Source organism: Nerophis lumbriciformis, linkage group LG03, assembly GCF_033978685.3.
Source record: "Nerophis lumbriciformis linkage group LG03, RoL_Nlum_v2.1, whole genome shotgun sequence".
Lineage (NCBI taxonomy): Eukaryota > Metazoa > Chordata > Actinopteri > Syngnathiformes > Syngnathidae > Nerophis > Nerophis lumbriciformis.
The window spans coordinates 68,319,950-68,339,809 of record NC_084550.2 but is presented as its reverse complement, the minus strand read 5'-3'; the positions used below and the strand labels follow the sequence as shown (position 1 = coordinate 68,339,809).

Below are 19,860 nucleotides of genomic sequence, written 5' to 3'. Positions count from 1 at the left end.
GGGCAAGCCCGGCCACCAGGCGCTCGCCATCGAGCCCCACCTCCAGGCCCGGGAAGCCTTGGTCCTCGATCATCTTCTGTATATAACTTCCTAAACATGTCCCTTTTATCTGCAATACTAAAGGTACATTTTCCCACAGCCCATGAAGCGAGAACATTACTGGTACTACATGCTGGAGCTGGGCTTTTACGGCTCCCTGCTGCTCCGCATCTCTGCGGACATCAAGAGGAAGGTGCGATTTATTCCGGTCAAGTGTGGCTACTTTTCAAAAAACTTTGTTTTGGATGTTGTGTTCTTGATTCACCAGGACTTTAAAGAACAAGTGCTCCACCACCTGGCCACCATCTTCCTGCTGAGTTTCTCCTATTGTGCCAACTACATCCGCATCGGCACCTTGGTCATGCTTCTTCACGACTCCTCTGATATCATCCTCGAGGTAACATTCATTTTTGCTCGGGCTGTCAAATGAGGCATTTTTAATCAGATGAATCAGGGTGTGGAATTGGGATTAATCACGATTAATCACATGCATCATTCAAATTGGCTAAAGAAAAGACCCCCATATTTGTACACAAATGCCATTTTATTGTCAGAATGTCATCCAGGAAGGGAGTGAACTTTCCCAGCGAGCACACCGGTCAAAGTCTCCTCACTCATTCACGCTTGCATCGATGGTGAAGGTGAAAGAGCTTGAAGGATAGAAGAGAATAGTGCTTTGTTGTCATTGCGCTTAAAAACTACAACCAAGTGACATTTTCAGCACAGACTCTTGTCAGGTGCTGTAGGTCTTGAACCCCAAGATGCAGAGATGGCAGGAGTAGCGCAGGAAAACACGACTTTAAAGTCAGAAAGGAAATAGTGCGACGGGTAAGCGCACATGCAGGTAAAACTGGAACCAGGAAACAGGCAACAGGAACCAGGCAACGGAAATCAGAAACCAGGCAACAGGTAACAGGAACCAAGCAACAGGCAACATGAAACAGGAACCAGGCAACCAGGAACCAGGCAACATGAAACAGGCACCAGGAACCAGGCAACAGGAACTAGGCAACAGGAACCACGCAACAGGAACCAGGCAACAATCATCGAGCCCTGACTGGAGGACAAGGCATAAATAGCAGCCTGATTGTCAACTGCAACCCGGTGTGCCAGGCTGCCAATCAGGGACAGGTGAGGAAAACGAGCGCTCGGGGAGACATGCAGGAAATGGAACAAAAATAACCGCACTGACAGGAAGTGGTTCTAAAACACAGGGGAACCCAAACATAACCAAACTGAACCAGGCAACATGAATCATGAAACATGAAACAGGAACCAGGAACCAGGAACCAGGCTACATGCATCATGAAACATGAATCATGAATCATGAAACATGAAACAGGAACCAGGCTACAGGCAACACGAAGCATGAAACATGAAACAGAAACCAGGCAACAGGAAAGTGGAAACAGGAAACAGGCAATATGAAACAGGCAACAATCATTGAGCCCTGACTGGACGGCGAGGCAGGCATAAATAGCAGCCTGATTGGCAACTGCAACCTGGTGTGCCAGGCTGCCAATCAGGGACAGGTGAGGAAAACGAGCGCTCGGGGAGACATGCAGGAAATGGAAGAAAAATAACCGCACTGACAGGAAGTGGTTCTAAAACACAGGAGAACCCAAACATAACCAAACTGAACCAGGCAACATGAATCATGAAACATGAAACATGAAACAGGAACCAGGAACCAGGAACCAGGAACCAGGAACCAGGCTACATGCATCATGAAACATGAATCATGAATCATGAAACATGAAACAGGAACCAGGCTACTGGCAACATGAAGCATGAAACATGAAACAGAAACCAGGCAACAGGAAAGTGGAAACAGGAAACAGGCAACAGGCAATATGAAACAGGCAACAATCATTGAGCCCTGACTGGACGGCGAGGCAGGCATAAATAGCAGCCTGATTGGCAACTGCAACCTGGTGTGCCAGGCTGCCAATCAGGGACAGGTGAGGAAAACGAGCGCTCGGGGAGACATGCAGGAAATGGAACAAAAATAACCGCACTGACAGGAAGTGGTTCTAAAACACAGGAGAACCCAAACATAACCAAACTGAACCAGGCATCAGGCAACATGAATTTTGAAACATGAAACACAAAACATGAAACAGGAACCAGGCTTCAGGCATCATGAAACATGAAACATGAAGCATGAAACATGAAACATGAAACAGGAACCAGGCAACAGTAAAGAGGAAACAGGCAACAGACAACAGGCAACAGGAAGCAATCATCGAGCCCTGACTGGAAGGTGAGGCAGGCATGAACGCAGCCTGATTGGCAACTGCAATCAGGTGTGCCAGGCTGCCAATCAGGGACAGGTGAGGGGAAACGGGCGCTCGGGAGACGTGCCGGAAATGGAACAAAAATAGGAGTGCTGACAGGAAGTGATTCTAAAACACAGAAACTGTCAGTAACAGTTCTGACAGACGAGGAGAAACAGACGAGGAGAAACAAAGGGATGGGGTGGGGGTTAGTTAGAGACCTGGAAAAAACTCCATAGCAAAGCACGTATTCATATTACGACATACAACTCAGGACTTTATTATTATTATTTTATTATTATATAAATTGCACGATTCATCCAAATGTGTTCACGATTAATGCAATATTTGTTGTGATTAATCACATGAGTTAACTTACTTCATTTTGACAGCCCTAATGAATAAAAATAATATTGTGACTTCCTGTTCTCACGGATGATCTTGCAGTCTGCCAAAATGTTTAACTACGGCTCAGGGTGGAGGAAGGTCTGCGACACTTTGTTTGTGATCTTTACCGCCGTCTTCTTTTTGACCCGGCTGGTGATTTTCCCCAGCAAGTAGCTACTTTTCCCTTACTTCAGATGTTTGGTAAGGACTTCATGCTTGATGACTTGGTCCTAATTCCCAGGATCATCCACACCACCCTGGTGCTGTCCATGGAGAGCTTCCAACCCTTTGCTGGCTATTACTGCTTCAACGCGCTCTTAATGGTGCTGCAAGGTCTCCATGTCTTCTGGGCCGCTTTAATCTTACGCATGGTGCCTAAATTCCTGAAAGGAAAGGTAAGACTCACCTCCCGCTGCAGAATATTTAATATATATTTGTTTATTCATTTAATAAGGAAAATATAATACACGTACTGAGAAACAGACAAAACAAACAAACACAACAAAACAAAAGAAAACAAAGAAACAAATATATATATATATATATATATATATATATATATATATATATATATATATATATATATATACAGGTAAAAGCCAGTAAATTAGAATATTTTGAAAAACTTGATTTATTTCAGTAATTGCATTCAAAAGGTGTAACTTGTACATTATATTTATTCATTGCACACAGACTGATGCATTCAAATGTTTATTTCATTTAATTTTGATGATTTGAAGTGGCAACAAATGAAAATCCAAAATTCCGTGTGTCACAAAATTAGAATATTACTTAAGGCTAATACAAAAAAGGGATTTTTAGAAATGTTGGCCAACTGAAAAGTATGAAAATGAAAAATATGAGCATGTACAATACTCAATACTTGGTTGGAGCTCCTTTTGCCTCAATTACTGCGTTAATGCGGCGTGGCATGGAGTCGATGAGTTTCTGGCACTGCTCAGGTGTTATGAGAACCCAGGTTGCTCTGATAGTGGCCTTCAACTCTTCTGCGTTTTTGGGTCTGGCATTCTGCATCTTCCTTTTCACAATACCCCACATATTTTCTATGGGGCTAAGGTCAGGGGAGTTGGCGGGCCAATTTAGAACAGAAATACCATGGTCCGTAAACCAGGCACGGGTAGATTTTGCGCTGTGTGCAGGCGCCAAGTCCTGTTGGAACTTGAAATCTCCATCTCCATAGAGCAGGTCAGCAGCAGGAAGCATGAAGTGCTCTAAAACTTGCTGGTAGACGGCTGCGTTGACCCTGGATCTCAGGAAACAGAGTGGACCGACACCAGCAGATGACATGGCACCCCAAACCATCACCCAACCATGCAAATTTTGCATTTCCTTTGGAAATCGAGGTCCCAGAGTCTGGAGGAAGACAGGAGAGGCACAGGATCCACGTTGCCTGAAGTCTAGTGTAAAGTTTCCACCATCAGTGATGGTTTGGGGTGCCATGTCATCTGCTGGTGTCGGTCCACTCTGTTTCCTGAGATCCAGGGTCAACGCAGCCGTCTACCAGCAAGTTTTAGAGCACTTCATGCTTCCTGCTGCTGACCTGCTCTATGGAGATGGAGATTTCAAGTTCCAACAGGACTTGGCGCCTGCACACAGCGCAAAATCTACCCGTGCCTGGTTTACGGACCATGGCATTTCTGTTCTAAATTGGCCCGCCAACTCCCCTGACCTTAGCCCCATAGAAAATATGTGGGGTATTGTGAAAAGGAAGATGCAGAATGCCAGACCCAAAAACGCAGAAGAGTTGAAGGCCACTATCAGAGCAACCTGGGCTCTCATAACACCTGAGCAGTGCCAGAAACTCATCGACTCCATGCCACGCCGCATTAACGCAGTAATTGAGGCAAAAGGAGCTCCAACCAAGTATTGAGTATTGTACATGCTCATATTTTTCATTTTCATACTTTTCAGTTGGCCAACATTTCTAAAAATCCCTTTTTTGTATTAGCCTTACACAATATTCTAATTTTGTGACACACGGAATTTTGGATTTTCATTTGTTGAGACTTCAAATCATTAAAATTAAATGAAATAAACATTTGAATGCATCAGTCTGTGTGCAATGAATAAATATAATGTACAAGTTACACCTTTTGAATGCAATTACTGAAATAAATCAAGTTTTTCAAAATATTCTAATTTACTGGCTTTTACCTGTGTGTGTGTGTGTGTGTGTGTGTGTGTATATATATATATATATATATATATATATATATATATATATATATATATGTCTTAATAAGGTTATCCAAAAAATAGTGCTCGATGCCGTAGTAGAGCGCAATATATGTATGTGTGGGGAAAAAAAATCACAAGACTATTTCATCTCTACAGGCCTGTTTCATGAGGGGGTTCCCTCAATCATCAGGAGATTTTAATGGGAGCATTCACATACCATAGTTTATGTAGGGCACAGAGTGGGTGGGTACAGGCTGGCGTAGGGGCGTGGTGATTGGCTCATGTGTTACCTAGGAGGTGTTTCCGTCTGTGGCGGCATGCTGTTACAATTTCGCTGCGCTTGTTGAGGGATGACAGGTCTGGACGGTAAATAATAAACAGTTTCTCTTTCAAGCATAGGTTGCATCTTTTATTACCACTATTGTAATAGTACAATACAATACATACAATAGTGGTAATAAAAGATGCAACCTATGCTTGAAAGAGAAACTGTTTATTATTTACCGTCCAGACCTGTCATCCCTCAACAAGCGCAGCGAAATTGTAACAGCATGCCGCCACAGACGGAAACACCTCCTAGGTAACACATGAGCCAATCACCACGCCCCTACGCCAGCCTGTACCCACCCACTCTGTGCCCTATATAAACCATGGTATGTGAATGCTCCCATTAAAATCTCCTGATGATTGAGGGAACCCCCTCATGAAACAGACCTGTAGAGATGAAATAGTCTTGTGATTTTTTTTCCCACACATACATACATATATATATATATATATATATATATATATGTATGTGTGTATATATATATATATATATATATATATATATATATATATGTATGTATGTATGTATGTGTGTGTGTGTGTGTGTGTGTGTGTGTGTGTGTGTGTGTGTGTGTGTGTGTGTGTGTGTGTGTGTGTGTGTGTGTGTGTGTGCGTGCGTGCGTATATATACGTATATATATATGTGTATACATATACATGTATATACATATGTACATACATATGTATATACATATACGATGTAAATACATATGTATATGTATATAGTATGTATATATGTATATATCAGTGACGTGCAGTCACTAGAGGCAGGTGAGGGAAAGAAAAAAAATGTAAAAAGAAAAAAAATTAATTAAATTGTTATATGTATCCAGTGATTATACTATAAAGTTATTTTCCATTTAACTTCACCAGTTTTAGATTATTTTTATTCATAATCGCTGAATTTTCACATTTGCCGTTTAAATACTGAGAAGAGACGGTGCGGTGAACAGCAGCCAGTTGAGGCACGTCACTCAGTGCCTCAACATGGATTCCGGACTCGGCTAATTGCTGGCCTGCTGTGCAGTGAGACCGTATTGCTATATGAACTATATTATACATTTCCATAGTTTAGTTAGCTGAGGTATATAATGTACAGTGTATTTTGTCAACAACTGTATGTGTGTAACGTATTTCTTGTGCTGAGCGATCATAAAACGGCTGCAAAAGACGCACTGGCTGAGGCTCCAGTAATCCCGCCTCCTGCACCCCCGCTGTAGAATTGTTATATCAACTAAAGCCCACACTTAAACTTTCCACGTGCAAGATTGAATCTATTTAAAAAAGTTATTTCATAAGAAGCCAAAAAGTGCAAAAACAATAATGTTCGTGTTGGAGGAGTTGTGAGTGACTGCAGGGACACAACATTAGGTACACCTGCAGACTGCAGGTGTATCTAATTCACAACTCCTCCAACACGAACATTATTGTTTTTGCACTTTTTGGCTTCTTATTAAATAACTTTTGTAACCTATTTTCATGGGCTTTCCTCTTTGTGATGTTAAGTTCCTGTTATGCAACCCACCTATACAAAACACAGAACATAAGTAAAAAAGTCCGAACCCGTTCCGACATGACAACATGTTTGATAGTTTGTTTAGGACTGAAGTCTATTGAGAAACTTGAGTAAAAAAGTTTAAATTTTTAAAAAACATTTTTTTCAATCCGAAATGAATTTTATTTGTTTACTTATTTATTTTGGACACAACAATCCAAAAATAGTCTACACAAATCCACCCAATCTACACAAATACGAAAAATAACATCTCCAATATTATATTGTCATTTGTAAACAAACCCACCAATACAAAACACGAGAACATAAATAAAACAAAGTCCGAACCCGTTCCAAAATGACAACATGTTTGATAGTTTGTTCAGGACTGATGTTTGAGAAACTTGAGAAAAAAAGTTTTTAAAAAATTAAAAAATAATATATATATGAATCCGAAATTAATTTTATTTATTTACCTGTTTATTTTGGACCCAACAATCTAAAAATAGTCTCCACAAATCTACCCAATCTTCACAAACACGAAAAATAACATCTCCAATATTATATTGTCATTTGTAAACAAACCCACCCGTACATAACCAGTTCCAACATGACAACATGTTTGATAGTTGGTTCAGGACGGACGTTTGAGAAACTTGAGAAAAAAAGTTTTAAAAAGTTTTTTAAGTTATATATATATATATATATATATATATATATATATATATATATATATATATATATATATATATATATATATATATATGAATCCGAAATTAATTTTATTTATTTACTTGTTTATTTTGGACCCAACAATCTAAAAATAGTTTCCACAAATCTACCCAATCTTCACAAACACAAAAAGTAACATCTCCAATATAATATTGTCATTTGTAAACAAACGAAATAACAATAATAACTTTAAAAGAAAATTCTTGAAATTAATTACAATTTATTGTTAATAAAAGTAGAAAAGCGCTATACAGTAGATTGGTGCGGGTTGCCTTCCAACATCCAATGAATGGACAAGCCCATAAAAAGTGCTCAAAGGGCTTATTTATGATACCGTAGACTAGGGGTGTTCAACGTGTGGCCCGCGGGCCATTTGCAGCCCGCAGCTTGTCTTTTATTGTGCCGCGACACTTTCTACAAACAAAATAAACACGTTTTTGAGTAGAAAACAAACAAAAAACAAAGGGAAAATGGAACTAGACCAATTCCCCTATGAAAAATGGGACCTAAAAATTAAAATGGTTGCTGACCTGTGCGTTTTCTACATGGTGTTTGATGAAAATATGTACACATTTCTTGGGTAGGTAGGTAGGTAGGTTTTTATTGTCATTGCACAAGTACAACAACACTTTGTTGCAATTTCTTGCAAGATACGGTAATATTTAAGCGCTGGTGTACTAATATTAATAAAGAATAATGAGAAGAATAATTGATTTAATTAAAAAGTTTTGGTTTTGGATGCATTTCGGTGTATGTATGGACCCTGGGATGCAGAGGCGGCAGGCAAGTGCAGAAAAGAAGCCCTTTTTATTAGGGAAACACAGGTAGTACAAAAGCAAAGATGTGCAGCTTGTAAGTGCACAAATGGACAACAAGTGTATAAAGTAGCGCAAAGTGCAACACTGTGGTACATAGCAAAATGATCCAGTCCCGAAAAACATCCTGATTGGCAATCAGGGGACTGATGAGGGAGCCGGGGCTCAGACCAGAGGAGCACTAACAAATGGAGGCAAACAGGAAGTGGAATGAAAAATAAGAGCACTGGACGGGATAATAATACAAAATTCAAGAAACTGATAACAATTGTCATGTGAGATCATGATAGGTTTTAGGGTCTTCCATCCATCCATTTTCTACCGCCTGCAGGGGGCCTGGGGTCTACATTTTGTACGAAATAAGCACAAACCTACAGCCTTCAACTTTTCGAGACAGTTTGCACACCACTGCTCTAAACACTATCTCACATTTTAAATTCAGGTCTAACACATCAACCAGGCACACAGCAAACATTGCACTCTACTTACAAAACGCCTATTCAAAGCATCTTCCAGCTGGAGTATGTTAGTGAACTGACTTGTGAGACAGCGCCCTCTGCGGGACTTCTAGATGCACCTTCTTCTACCATAAAAACACATACAGTCGTGGTCAAAATTGACACAATTGCCCTTTTTACCAGTTCCATTGGCAGCAAAACAGGCCCAGAGCATAATACTACCACCACCATGCTTGACGGTAGATTGGTGTTCCTGGGATTAAAGGCCTCACCTTTTCTCCTCCTAACATATTGCTGGGTATTGTGGCCAAACAGCTCAATTTTTGTTTCATCTGACCACAGAACTTTCCTCCAGAAGGTCTTATATTTGTCCATGTGATGTAAGATGAAAGAAAAATTGAGCTGATTGGAGGAGAAAAAGTGAGGCCTTTAATCCCAGGAACACCACACTGTGGAGGTTGCCCTCCAGTGGATTCCTCGGACCACCAAACATTGTCACAAGAGCCCGGATCAGGGTTATTTCCCTCACAAAGTGCGAGTGTTCTGCTTTCCAGCAAAATATTTTCGGTGTCCGTGTTTCGCTCTCTCTCTCGCTCCAACTCCAGCTCCAACAACATGTCTCAACCCGGCTGCTGCTAATAAAGGCGACAGGTAATTAGATAACAAGGCCCACCTGGGCCATCCACTCAGCTGTCGCTGTCTTCGAGGCCTGTCCTTGCACACCCTGTTCCGCGGCAGGCCCGCAGGCCACGCCCCCCTCCACACACTCCTACCGTCAAGCATGGTGGTGGTAGTATTATGCTCTGGGCTTGTTTTGCTGCCAATGGAACTGGTGCTTTACAGAGAGTAAATGGGACAATGAAAAAGGAGGATTACCTCCAAATTCTTCAGGACAAGCTAAAATCATCAGCCCGGCGGTTGGGTCTTGGGTGTTCCAAACGTCAAACACGTCAAAAGTGGTAAAGGAATGGCTAAATCAGGCTAGAATGAAGGTTTTAGAATGGCCTTCCCAAAGTCCTGACTTAAACGTGTGGACAATGCTGAAGAAACAAGTCCATGTCAGGAAACCAACACATTTAGCTGAACTGCACCAATTTTGTCAAGAGGAGTGGTCAAAAATTCAAGCAGAAGCTTGTGGATGGCTACCAAAAGCGCCTTATTGCAGGTAAACTTGCCAAGGGACATGTAAGCAAATATTAACATTGCTGTATGTATACTTTTGACCCTCACATTTTCAGTAGACCCATAATAAATTCATAAAAGAAGCAAACTTCATGAATGTTTTTTGTGACCAACAAGTATGTGCTCCAATCACTCTATCACAAAAAAATAAGAGTTGTAGAAATGATTGCAAACTCAAGACAGCCATGACATGATGTTCTTTACAAGTGTATGTACACTTTTAACCACGACTATATTTAAGACAAAGAAAATGCAAACAGGCTCTTTAAGGTCGATGTTTTCTGCCCTCAGCTGGACAAAGACGAACGCAGCGATGAAGACAGCGACATCGAGGAGGATAAGGAAGACGACTATTGCCAGAAGACGAGTGCAGACGGTCAGAAGTACAAACGACCTCCGCTCAGTAACAGTTGTGTCCTCAACAGTCTGACCAACCACAGAGTCTCGGTTGTCCACAGACTGCGTAACGCTCAGTAGACTTCATTCTTTTTTTTTTAAAACACAGCTGTAAAACAACAACAGTGTGAGTAGCAAAGCACATGAAAATACTTCGTTTTTTATTTATTTACTCTAGTTTGAATGCCAGAACTAATACTTGAATGACTTAGAAGTTGAATAGTGGAAATAGTCATTTTTGGTCTATTTGTGACATTCAGGTCTTTTTAAACCATAAACTACTGTTGCGTCAACCAGCTCTTCCTCCCAGGGAATCTAAGTTACTGGTCAATCCCAAGTTCTTTCGATGACATATATGCTGAGTAAGAAGGACCATCAAGACAAAATAGGAATATTATCAAGTTTGACTGAAATTTCAGGAGATCAGCTTAACCAATACATTCATATTTTCGAACGGAAGAGCCAACTTCTTGCACACAAAGAAAGCCCCCACCTCTCCCTCTCGCAACACTGATAAGGAAAGAAGTGGGGGATGTATTCACATTCCAATGGTTAAGACAGTGTTTTTCAACCTTTTTTGAGCCAAGGCACATTATTTGCGTTGAAAAAATGCGAAGGCACACCACCAGCAGACATCATTAAAAAAACGAAACTCCATCCATCCATCCATCCATCCATCCATCCGAGCTTTGGGTTATGACCGAAAGGACAAGATCACGGGTACAAGCGGCCGAAATGAGTTTCCTCCGCCGGGTGGCGGGGCTCTCCCTTAGAGATAGGGTGAGAAGCTCTGCCATCCGGGGGGAGCTCAAAGTAAAGCCGCTGCTCCTCCACATCGAGAGCAGCCAGATGAGGTGGTTCGGGCATCTGGTCAGGATGCCACCCGAGCGCCTCCCTAGGGAGGTGTTTAGGGCACGTCCGACCGGTAGGAGGCCGCGGGGAAGACCCAGGACACGTTGGGAAGACTATGTCTCCCGGCTGGCCTGGGAACGCCTCGGGGTCCCAAAGGAAGAGCTGGACGAAGTGGCTGGGGAGAGGGAAGTCTGGGCTTCCCTGCTTAGGCTGCTGCCCCCGCGACCCGACCTCGGATAAGCGGAAGAAGATGGATGGATGGATCATTAAAAAAACGAAACTCAGTTGACAGTAAAAAGTCGTTGTCACAATTGTTGGGTATGACTTTAAAGCATAACCAAGCATGCATCAATATATGCATTTTGTCTCAAAGTAGGTGTACTGTCACCACCTGTCACATCACACCCTGACTTATTTGGAGTTTTTTGCTGTTTTCCTGTGTGTAGTGTTTTAGTTCTTGTTTTGCGCTCCTATTTTAATGGCTTTTTCTCTTTTTTGGTATTTTCCTATAGCAGTTTCATGTCTTCCTTTGAGCGAAGTTTCCCGCATCTACTTTGTTTTAGCAATCAAGAAGATTTTAGTTGTTTTTATCCTTCTTTGTGGGGACATTGTTGATTGTCATGTCATGTTCGGATGTACTTTGTGGACGCCGTCTTTGCTCCACAGTAAGTCTTTGCTGTCGTCCAGCATTATGTTTTTGTTTACTTTGTAGCCAGTTCAGTTTTAGTTTCGTTCTGCATAGCCTTCCCTAAGCTTCAATGCCTTTTCTTAGGGGCACTCAACTTTTGTTTATTTTTGGTTTAAGCATTAGACACCTTTTTACCTGCATGCTGCCTCCCGCTGTTTCCGACATCTACAAAGCAATTAGCTACCTGCTACCACCTACTGAACACGGTTACTCTGCCGAGCTCTAGACAGCAACCGACACTCAACAACAACACATCATTTGCAGACTATAATTACTGGTTTGCAAAAAATATTTTTAACCCAAATAGGTGAAATTAGATCATCTCCCACGGCACACCAGACTGTATCTCACGGCACACTAGTGTGCCGCGGCACAGTGGTTGAAAAACACTGGGTTAAGACACTAAACAGACCTCTGAAGACAAAGAGAAACTGGTAGAATATACAAAGGAAAAGTACTATCTGATCTAAACATGGCTATGAATAAAGAAATAACTCTTAAACATATATGCATTCTCCACACTACACACAATAAATCTGCTCAGTACAATGAGACCTCAAATAAAAGACGTTTGAATAAATTCTGAAGAGCAATATTCTATTTTGACATAATACTGATATATTTTAGGACAGTGGTTCTGAAACTGTTTTCACCAAATACCATCTCAGAAAATAACCTGGCTCTCCAAGTACTACCATGGTGTCCAACGTTAAATACAGTAGCATAGTAGGCCTAAATGTTCATTAAAAAAGGCAGAGGTTTTATATAATATGTATAATAAGATAAAGTATCGGCGGGAGATTTGGGGAATTGTTTTATGCTGGGGGCCAACAGGGGATTTATGACCCCAGGAAGTGGCCACGGCCTAAACCGGAGACAGGAAGTACACGTCATATCCGGCTGCCATTTTAATTTTGTAGTTTTTTTTTAAACTGTCCGCCATCTTGGTTGTAGTCTATAAGTCTTAATGATTTATGACTCCTACAGGCTGAAAAGGGTATTGCAACTTGTAGTTTTTTTAAGCTATCCGCCATCTTGGTTGTATAGTCTATAAGTCACTTATGACTTCATCGTCTTTAGTATTTTTTGGCCCTCTGTAACATTACATACAGTTTGAACAGTAACACTGTGTTTGCATATTTAATGAAGTGATTTATTTGGAGTGCCACAGTTTGAGAATTATTATTATTATTATTAGGGCCCGCATGGCCCATTGCATAAGGACTCCCTTTGGGAGTCCTTATGCAATGGGACATAAGGACCTATTGAATTTGTAAGGTTTTATTATTATTATTCTTCCGCAACTTTGCGCTGTAATTTGACCCCCTTAGCATGCTTCAAAACTCACCAAATTTTACACACACATCAGTAATATACGGCAAAAATTTTTTTATCAAAAAACCAAACCCCAAAAATTAAAATTGCGCTCTAGCGCCCCCTAGAAAGAAAACTGCTTATAACTCCCAGTACGAATGTTGTAGAGACATGAAACAAAAACCTCTATGTAGGTCTTACTTAGACCTACTTTTCATTAATTAATTTCCTCGGGCCAAAATCAACAGGAAGTTGGCAATTCCCCCTTCAAGACAAAAAAGTACTAAAAACAGTCACTTTTGCCTCTTTGAGCTGTAATTTGACCCTCTTAACATGCTTCAAAACTCACCAAACTGAACACACACATCAGGACTGGCAAAAATTGCGATCTAATAAAAAAACCTAACACCAAATCAAAATTTTTGAATAAAACGCAGAAAAAGCTGCTCCTCGGAAGAAAAAAATGACAAAACTGCCTGTAACTCCCACTGGGAAGGTCGGAGACATGAAACAAAAACCTCTATGTAGGTCTCACTTAGACCTACATTTCATATATTGACAACCCCCAGCAAAAATCAACAGGAAGTTTGCAATTTCCCCTTCAAAACAATTTTTTTTTATAAACCGGTCACTTCTCTTCAAACATTATCTCCTCTGAGCGCGTTTGTCGTATCAGCTTCAAAATAACACAGGAGAGAGATTGAACCCTTCCAAATAAAATGTATCGAAATAATTTTTCTAACTGCTCCGGTTTTGATTTTATGAGCCTTCAAAGAACCGCTGCGCTGATGCTGCTGCGCTGCTGTTTTTTTAAGATGGCTGCTTAAAAGCAGGAAGCACCAACGTGCCCACACAATGCAGACAAGGTAGGTACACTAGACAAAAGTCTTGGGACACTTCAGACTAAAAGTAGACAAAAGTATTGGGACACTTGGGACTAAAACTTGACAAAAGTATTGGGACACTTAGGACTAGCACCTGCCAAATACGCGGGCCCGACCAATGCTGCTTGCAGCTTTAATTATTATTATTATTATTATTACGCCCCAGGCTGTGAGACTTAGTCATGGATTGGCCCCTGAATCATTAGATTTTTCAGTATGCGGCTCACGGTGGAACCCCGTATTTTAATTGCAAAGAGTAGAAGAAAATAGTCAACAAAAATAGCAAAGAACAAAAGGTGGACAAAAATAAGGGAACAAGCAAACTAAAGTAGTTTAAGTAGTAAGAGGAGGGACTTACAGTAGAAAACAACTAGGAGCCAGATAGTGGTTAGAGTGTCCGCCCTGAGATCGGTAGGTCGTGAGTCATACTAAAGACTATAAAAATGGGACCCATTACCTCCCTGCTCAGCATCAAGGGATGGAATTGGGGGTTAAATCACAAAAATGATTCCCGGGCATGGCCATCGCTGCTGCTCACTGCTCCCCTCACGTCCCAGGGGGTGAGGGTGATCGGTCAAATGCAGAGGATAATATCACCACACCTAGTGTGTGTTTGACAATCATTGGTACTCTATCTTATTATCTTACAAGGTGGTTCGGGCATCTGGTCAGGATGGCCCCCGGGCGCCTCTCTAGGGAGGTGTTTAGGGGACCCAGGACATGGCGGAGAGACTGTGTCTCTCAGCTGGCCTGGGAACGCCTCAGGATCCCCCGAAAAGAGCTGGAGGAAATAGCTGGGGAGAGGGAAGTCTAGGCTTCTCTGCTTAGGCTGCTGCCCCCGCGACCCGACTTCGAATAAGCCGAAGAAGATGGATGGACAACTACTAAAAGAAACAGGAACAAGTCAAATTAAAATGATTGAGCTAATTATGACAACACATATGACATGGGTGTAGAACCAGTATACATTTTTAGTATGACTTATCTTCACCTATATTTCTTTTATCACATTTTATTTTAGCACTGTAAATATTTGTTTTACAATCTGTAATGGTTGTAGGGAACCTTCCATATTGTATGATATTGCTCTTTGGTTGAAGATGACAAAATAAGATGTCATTCGGCATGATCACAACTGTAGTTTATGAATATTAGTTAGTGATTGCACTACTTTTGATCAAACAGATGCTAAGAAATGAAGAGCATACATAGTCAACAGCCATACATGTCACACTAAGGGTGGCCGTATAAACAACGCCAACATTGTCATAAACATGGGCCAAATAGTGAAACACTAAACAACAATGACAAACACATTTTGGGAGAATATTTGCACCGCAACACAACATACACACTACACAACAAATTCCCAGAATTCCCTGTAACAACAACTCTTCCGGGCGCGACACAAAAAAAGATCAATACCATAGACATCTTATAAGTAGACGCAGCATTGGCTGCTGTGATGCGAGAAATCGGGCCGCCATCTTGAAGTGGTGATGAGGAGCCGGCGAGCAGCCTAAACTGACAGTTGACGGGTAGAAAACAAAGATGGTGTTCAGCGTTTTCCTGCTCAAATGAGCGGATTGTTGAAAATAGGAATCGGGGGATGACTTTTCACAAGTAAGATTTAACATTAACGTACTATTGGTTGTATTTTGTGAAAAGAATATTACCACAGAGTTGAGAAGGAGCAAAGATCTTCAATAGTACTGAAATCGTAGCCGCTAGCAAACAAGGGTATGACCATAATAGAATTGCTTGTCAATGAAATTAATTAAATTGAAAAATGTCATACATGAATAACATAAAGTTGAAATAAATGATTGTGACACCTAAAACAAAATTCACCAGCCGCCACTGATTATGATGCATTCTCATTTTAGGCAAAGCATAAGACAATACTTTCTTAACAGTATAATTGTAACCTTGAATAAGTCTTCAAGTAACAATATTCAAATACTAACACTGTTGGGTAAGACAGAATTTGGTTTTATTCTGAATCCAGTGAAACAGATTGGTGGTTTTAGCTGATATAAAGACTTTCAGGTGTTTATTTATGTTTATGTTTAAGTATTTGGCAGACGCTTTTATCCAAAGCGACATACATACAAAATACATACAAAACAATCACTGTAAACATCATTTACGGGAAGAATGTAATACAAAATATCAACACAAAGTGTCAAGACAGAATAAACTCTGCTGCTGCAGCAACATTGATACAGTCTATAGGTGCATAAGATATATAGATATCTAATATATTCATACATGGTTTATGTAGGATATACGCATGTATATATAACCTATAGTAATAATCTATAGGTCCCTAAGATATATAGATATCTAATGTATTCATTAGAGATGTCCGATAATATCGTCATGCCGGTATTATCGGCCGATAAATGCTTTAAAATGTAATATCGGAAATTATCAGTATCGTTTTTTTTATTAATGGTATCGTTTTTTTTATTTATTTTTTTTATTTTATTAAATCAACATAAAAACACAAGATACACTTACAATTAGTGCACGAACCCAAAAACCATCCCTCCCCCATTTACACTCATTCACACAAAAGGGTTGTTTCTTTCTGTTATTAATATTCTGGTTCCTACATTATATATCAATACAGTCTGCAAGGGATACAGTCCGTAAGCACACATGATTGTGGGTGCTGCTGGTCCACTAATAGTACTAACCTTTAACAGTTCATTTTACTCATTTTCATTAATTACTAGTTTCTATGTAACTGTTTTTATATTGTTTTACTTTCTTTTTTATTCAAGAAAATGTTTTTAATTTATTTATCTTATTTTATTAATTTTTTTTAAAAAGGACTTTATCTTCACCATACCTGGTTGTCCAAATTAGGCATAATAATGTGTTAATTCCACGACTGTATATATCGGTATCGGTTGATATCGGCAGGGGCGCCAAAAAGGGGGGGGTAAAGGAGACGGATTCTAGGGGCCCATGATGGAGGGGGGCCCAGAGAGGCCCCTAATGATGATGAAATTATAATACAATGATAGTCAAAAATACCATTAAAATGCATAATTGTATGTAAAATAGCATCAAAAAATGTTGCCGCTCTGTTGGGGGCCCTGTAAAGATTCTTTTCATGGGGCCCAAAATTCCTAGCGGCGCCCCTGGATATCGGTATCGGTAATTAAGAGTTGGACAATATTGGATATCGGCAACAAGCCATTATCGGACATCCCTAGTATTCATACATTGTTTATGTAGGATATACACATGTATATATAACCTATAGCAGTGATCCTCAACAGGCGGACCGCAGTCCATGTCCGGACCCAGCGACGTGTCCGTCCGGAACCAGCACGAATTATAGTAAAAAAAAAAAAAAAAAATTATTATAAATATAATTATTATAAAAAAAATATAATAATTGTATTTATCTGTGAGTTATCGCTAGCGCAAGTCAACGTTCTTTGTTGTTTTTAGTCAAATATCTCCACGTTTCGTTTACACTTCTCGTGTCTCACTCACTCCGTCTCTCTCTCTCTCTCTCTCTCTCTCTCTCTCTCTCTCGCTCTCTCTCTCTCTCTTTCTCTCTCTCTCTCTCTCTCTTTCTCAGAGAGAGAAAGAGAAAGAGACGGAGTGAGAGCGAGAGAACGCCACTCTGATTGGCTAATTCCGGGGTATGGGTTGTCCTCTCTATCACAATGACGCGCTGATAGGCTGTTACCACCTGGGTCCACAGTGCATGGAACCTTTTGCTGCAGGCACACAGTTGTCTCGTATCGCTACTTCGCTAACTGTTCACTCGTCAGTCACTGAATGTGAATCAAATCACAATGGCATGCTCCAAGTTGGCTCAGGCTGGTAAAAGAAAGGTGGACAGGGAAAACCGACGTTTCAAGGAAGAATGGACAGAGCAATATGTTTTCATCCTACCTACTGCAAGTACCAGACCAATGTGTCTAATACGCAACAGTACTGTTGCTCTGGTGAAAAGTGAAAATCTGAAACGTCACTATCTGAAAGAGCACCGCGAATTTGAAGAGACATTTCCTCATGATTCAGAACTAAGAAAAAAAGAAATCACAAGGCTGAAAAAGTCATATGAAACACCAAGCAAGATTTTTGTTAAATCTATGACACAACAACAAATAGCAACAGATCAGTGACGTGCGGTGAGGTTGATGGCTGGTGAGGCACTGACTTCAACACAGTCAGATTTACAAACATATGAACCCTAAAGAGTATCTTATTCACCATTTGATTGGCAGCAGTTAACGGGTTATGTTTAAAAGCTCATACCAGCATTCTTCCCTGCTTGGCACTCAGCATCAAGGCTTGGAATTGGGGGTTAAATCACCAAAAATTATTCCCGGGCGCGGCGCCGCTGCTGCCCACTGCTGCCCACTGCTCCCCTCACCTCCCAGGGGGTGATCAAGGGATGGGTCAAATGCAGAGGACAAATTTTTTCAAAGTTCTTATTTATTTTTGTTTCAAAGAAAATATTTCATGTATTTTATTGGATATTTATTTTATTTTTGTTAATTTTAAGAAAATGTTAAACTACCTACCTCCTGCTACTATATAAGCTTGACCGATAATAAACGGACCCAGCCTGTTTCAAAAAAACATTTGTGGACCTTCAAGATTTGTACTTGAGGACCCCTGACCTATAGTAATAATCTATAGGTCCCTAAAATATATAGATATCTAATGTATTCATACATTGTTTATGTAGGATATACGCATGTATATATAACCTAATCATATTGTTTCTTCAACTTAAAAATAGCTGACCCTTTTTTCCCCCTTCTCTGGGATTATATTCCCAGTTTAGATCTGGGACGTCTGGTCACTTATAGCATATAAGAATATTCTATTACTGTTAAGCAAACTATGAATAATAAAACACGTGTCTTTTATCCTAGCTACACGTATGACACAAAACCGCGTGAAAATCAGTGGTATTCAGTGAGGTAAGATGAATTAAATGCGCTGACAGTTCATTGCTCCTGCCAAATGAATTGCACTGAGTGGAGCGGATCACCACTCCAAGATGGCGGCCCCGCGTCTCGTCGGCGCCAGTAGGCAGGAGTGCTCGATGCTGCGTACTAGTGATGGGTTGATGAGGCGTCATGAAGCGTTTCGACACATTGCAAAACTGTATTGATACTGTGTCGATACTGTGTCACTAAATACTGACATCTGCTGGACATTAAAAATCCCTACAGGCAACCTATGGACCGACTCAACTGACACTGATTTTATGCCCTAGTACAGGGGTCACCAACCTTTTTGAAACCAACAACTACTTCTTGGGTACTGATTAATGCGAAGGGCTACCAGTTTGATACACACTTAAATAAATAAATATATTGTCATTTGTAAGTTACACGTAAGTGTGATTTAAACAAGAATAGCTAAATAAATACATTTATATATATATAAAAAAAATGGGTATTTCTGTCTGTCATTCCGTCGTACATTTTTTTTTCCTTTTACGGAAGGTTTTTTGTAAAGAATAAATGATGAAAAAAAAACACTTAATTGAACGGTTTAAAAGAGGAGAAAACACGAAAAAAATTAAAATAAAATTTTGAAACATAGTTTATCTTCAATTTCGACTCTTTAAAATTCAAAATTCAACCGACAAAAAGAAGAGAAAAACTAGCTCATTTGAATCTTTTTGAAAAAATTAAAAAAATAATTTATGGAACATCATTGGTAATTTTTCCTGATTAAGATACATTTTAGAATTTTGATGACATGTTTTAAATTGGTTAAAATCCAATCTGCACTTTGTTAGAATATTTAACAAATTGGACCAAGCT

General features: G+C 40.2%; 1 protein-coding gene across 4 annotated transcripts in view; it reads left to right on the top strand.

Moving 5' to 3' along the window:
* The window catches only part of LOC133589176 (ceramide synthase 2-like), a 46,484-nt gene extending 32,982 nt beyond the window's left edge, over positions 1 to 13,502 (top strand). For 2 of the 4 annotated variants that reach the window (XM_061941886.2, XM_061941887.1), the window contains exons 7-11: positions 140 to 232; positions 308 to 436; positions 2,763 to 2,872; positions 2,944 to 3,097; positions 10,202 to 13,502. In XM_061941886.2, coding sequence (XP_061797870.1) covers positions 140 to 232; positions 308 to 436; positions 2,763 to 2,872; positions 2,944 to 3,097; positions 10,202 to 10,387 — 672 coding nt within the window. In that variant the 3' untranslated portion in view covers positions 10,388 to 13,502. The remainder of the gene's footprint in view (positions 1 to 139; positions 233 to 307; positions 437 to 2,762; positions 2,873 to 2,943; positions 3,098 to 10,201) is intronic. The other 2 variants (XM_061941890.2, XM_061941889.2) reach the window with 2 other exon arrangements.
* Positions 13,503 to 19,860: the final 6,358 nt, after the last annotated feature.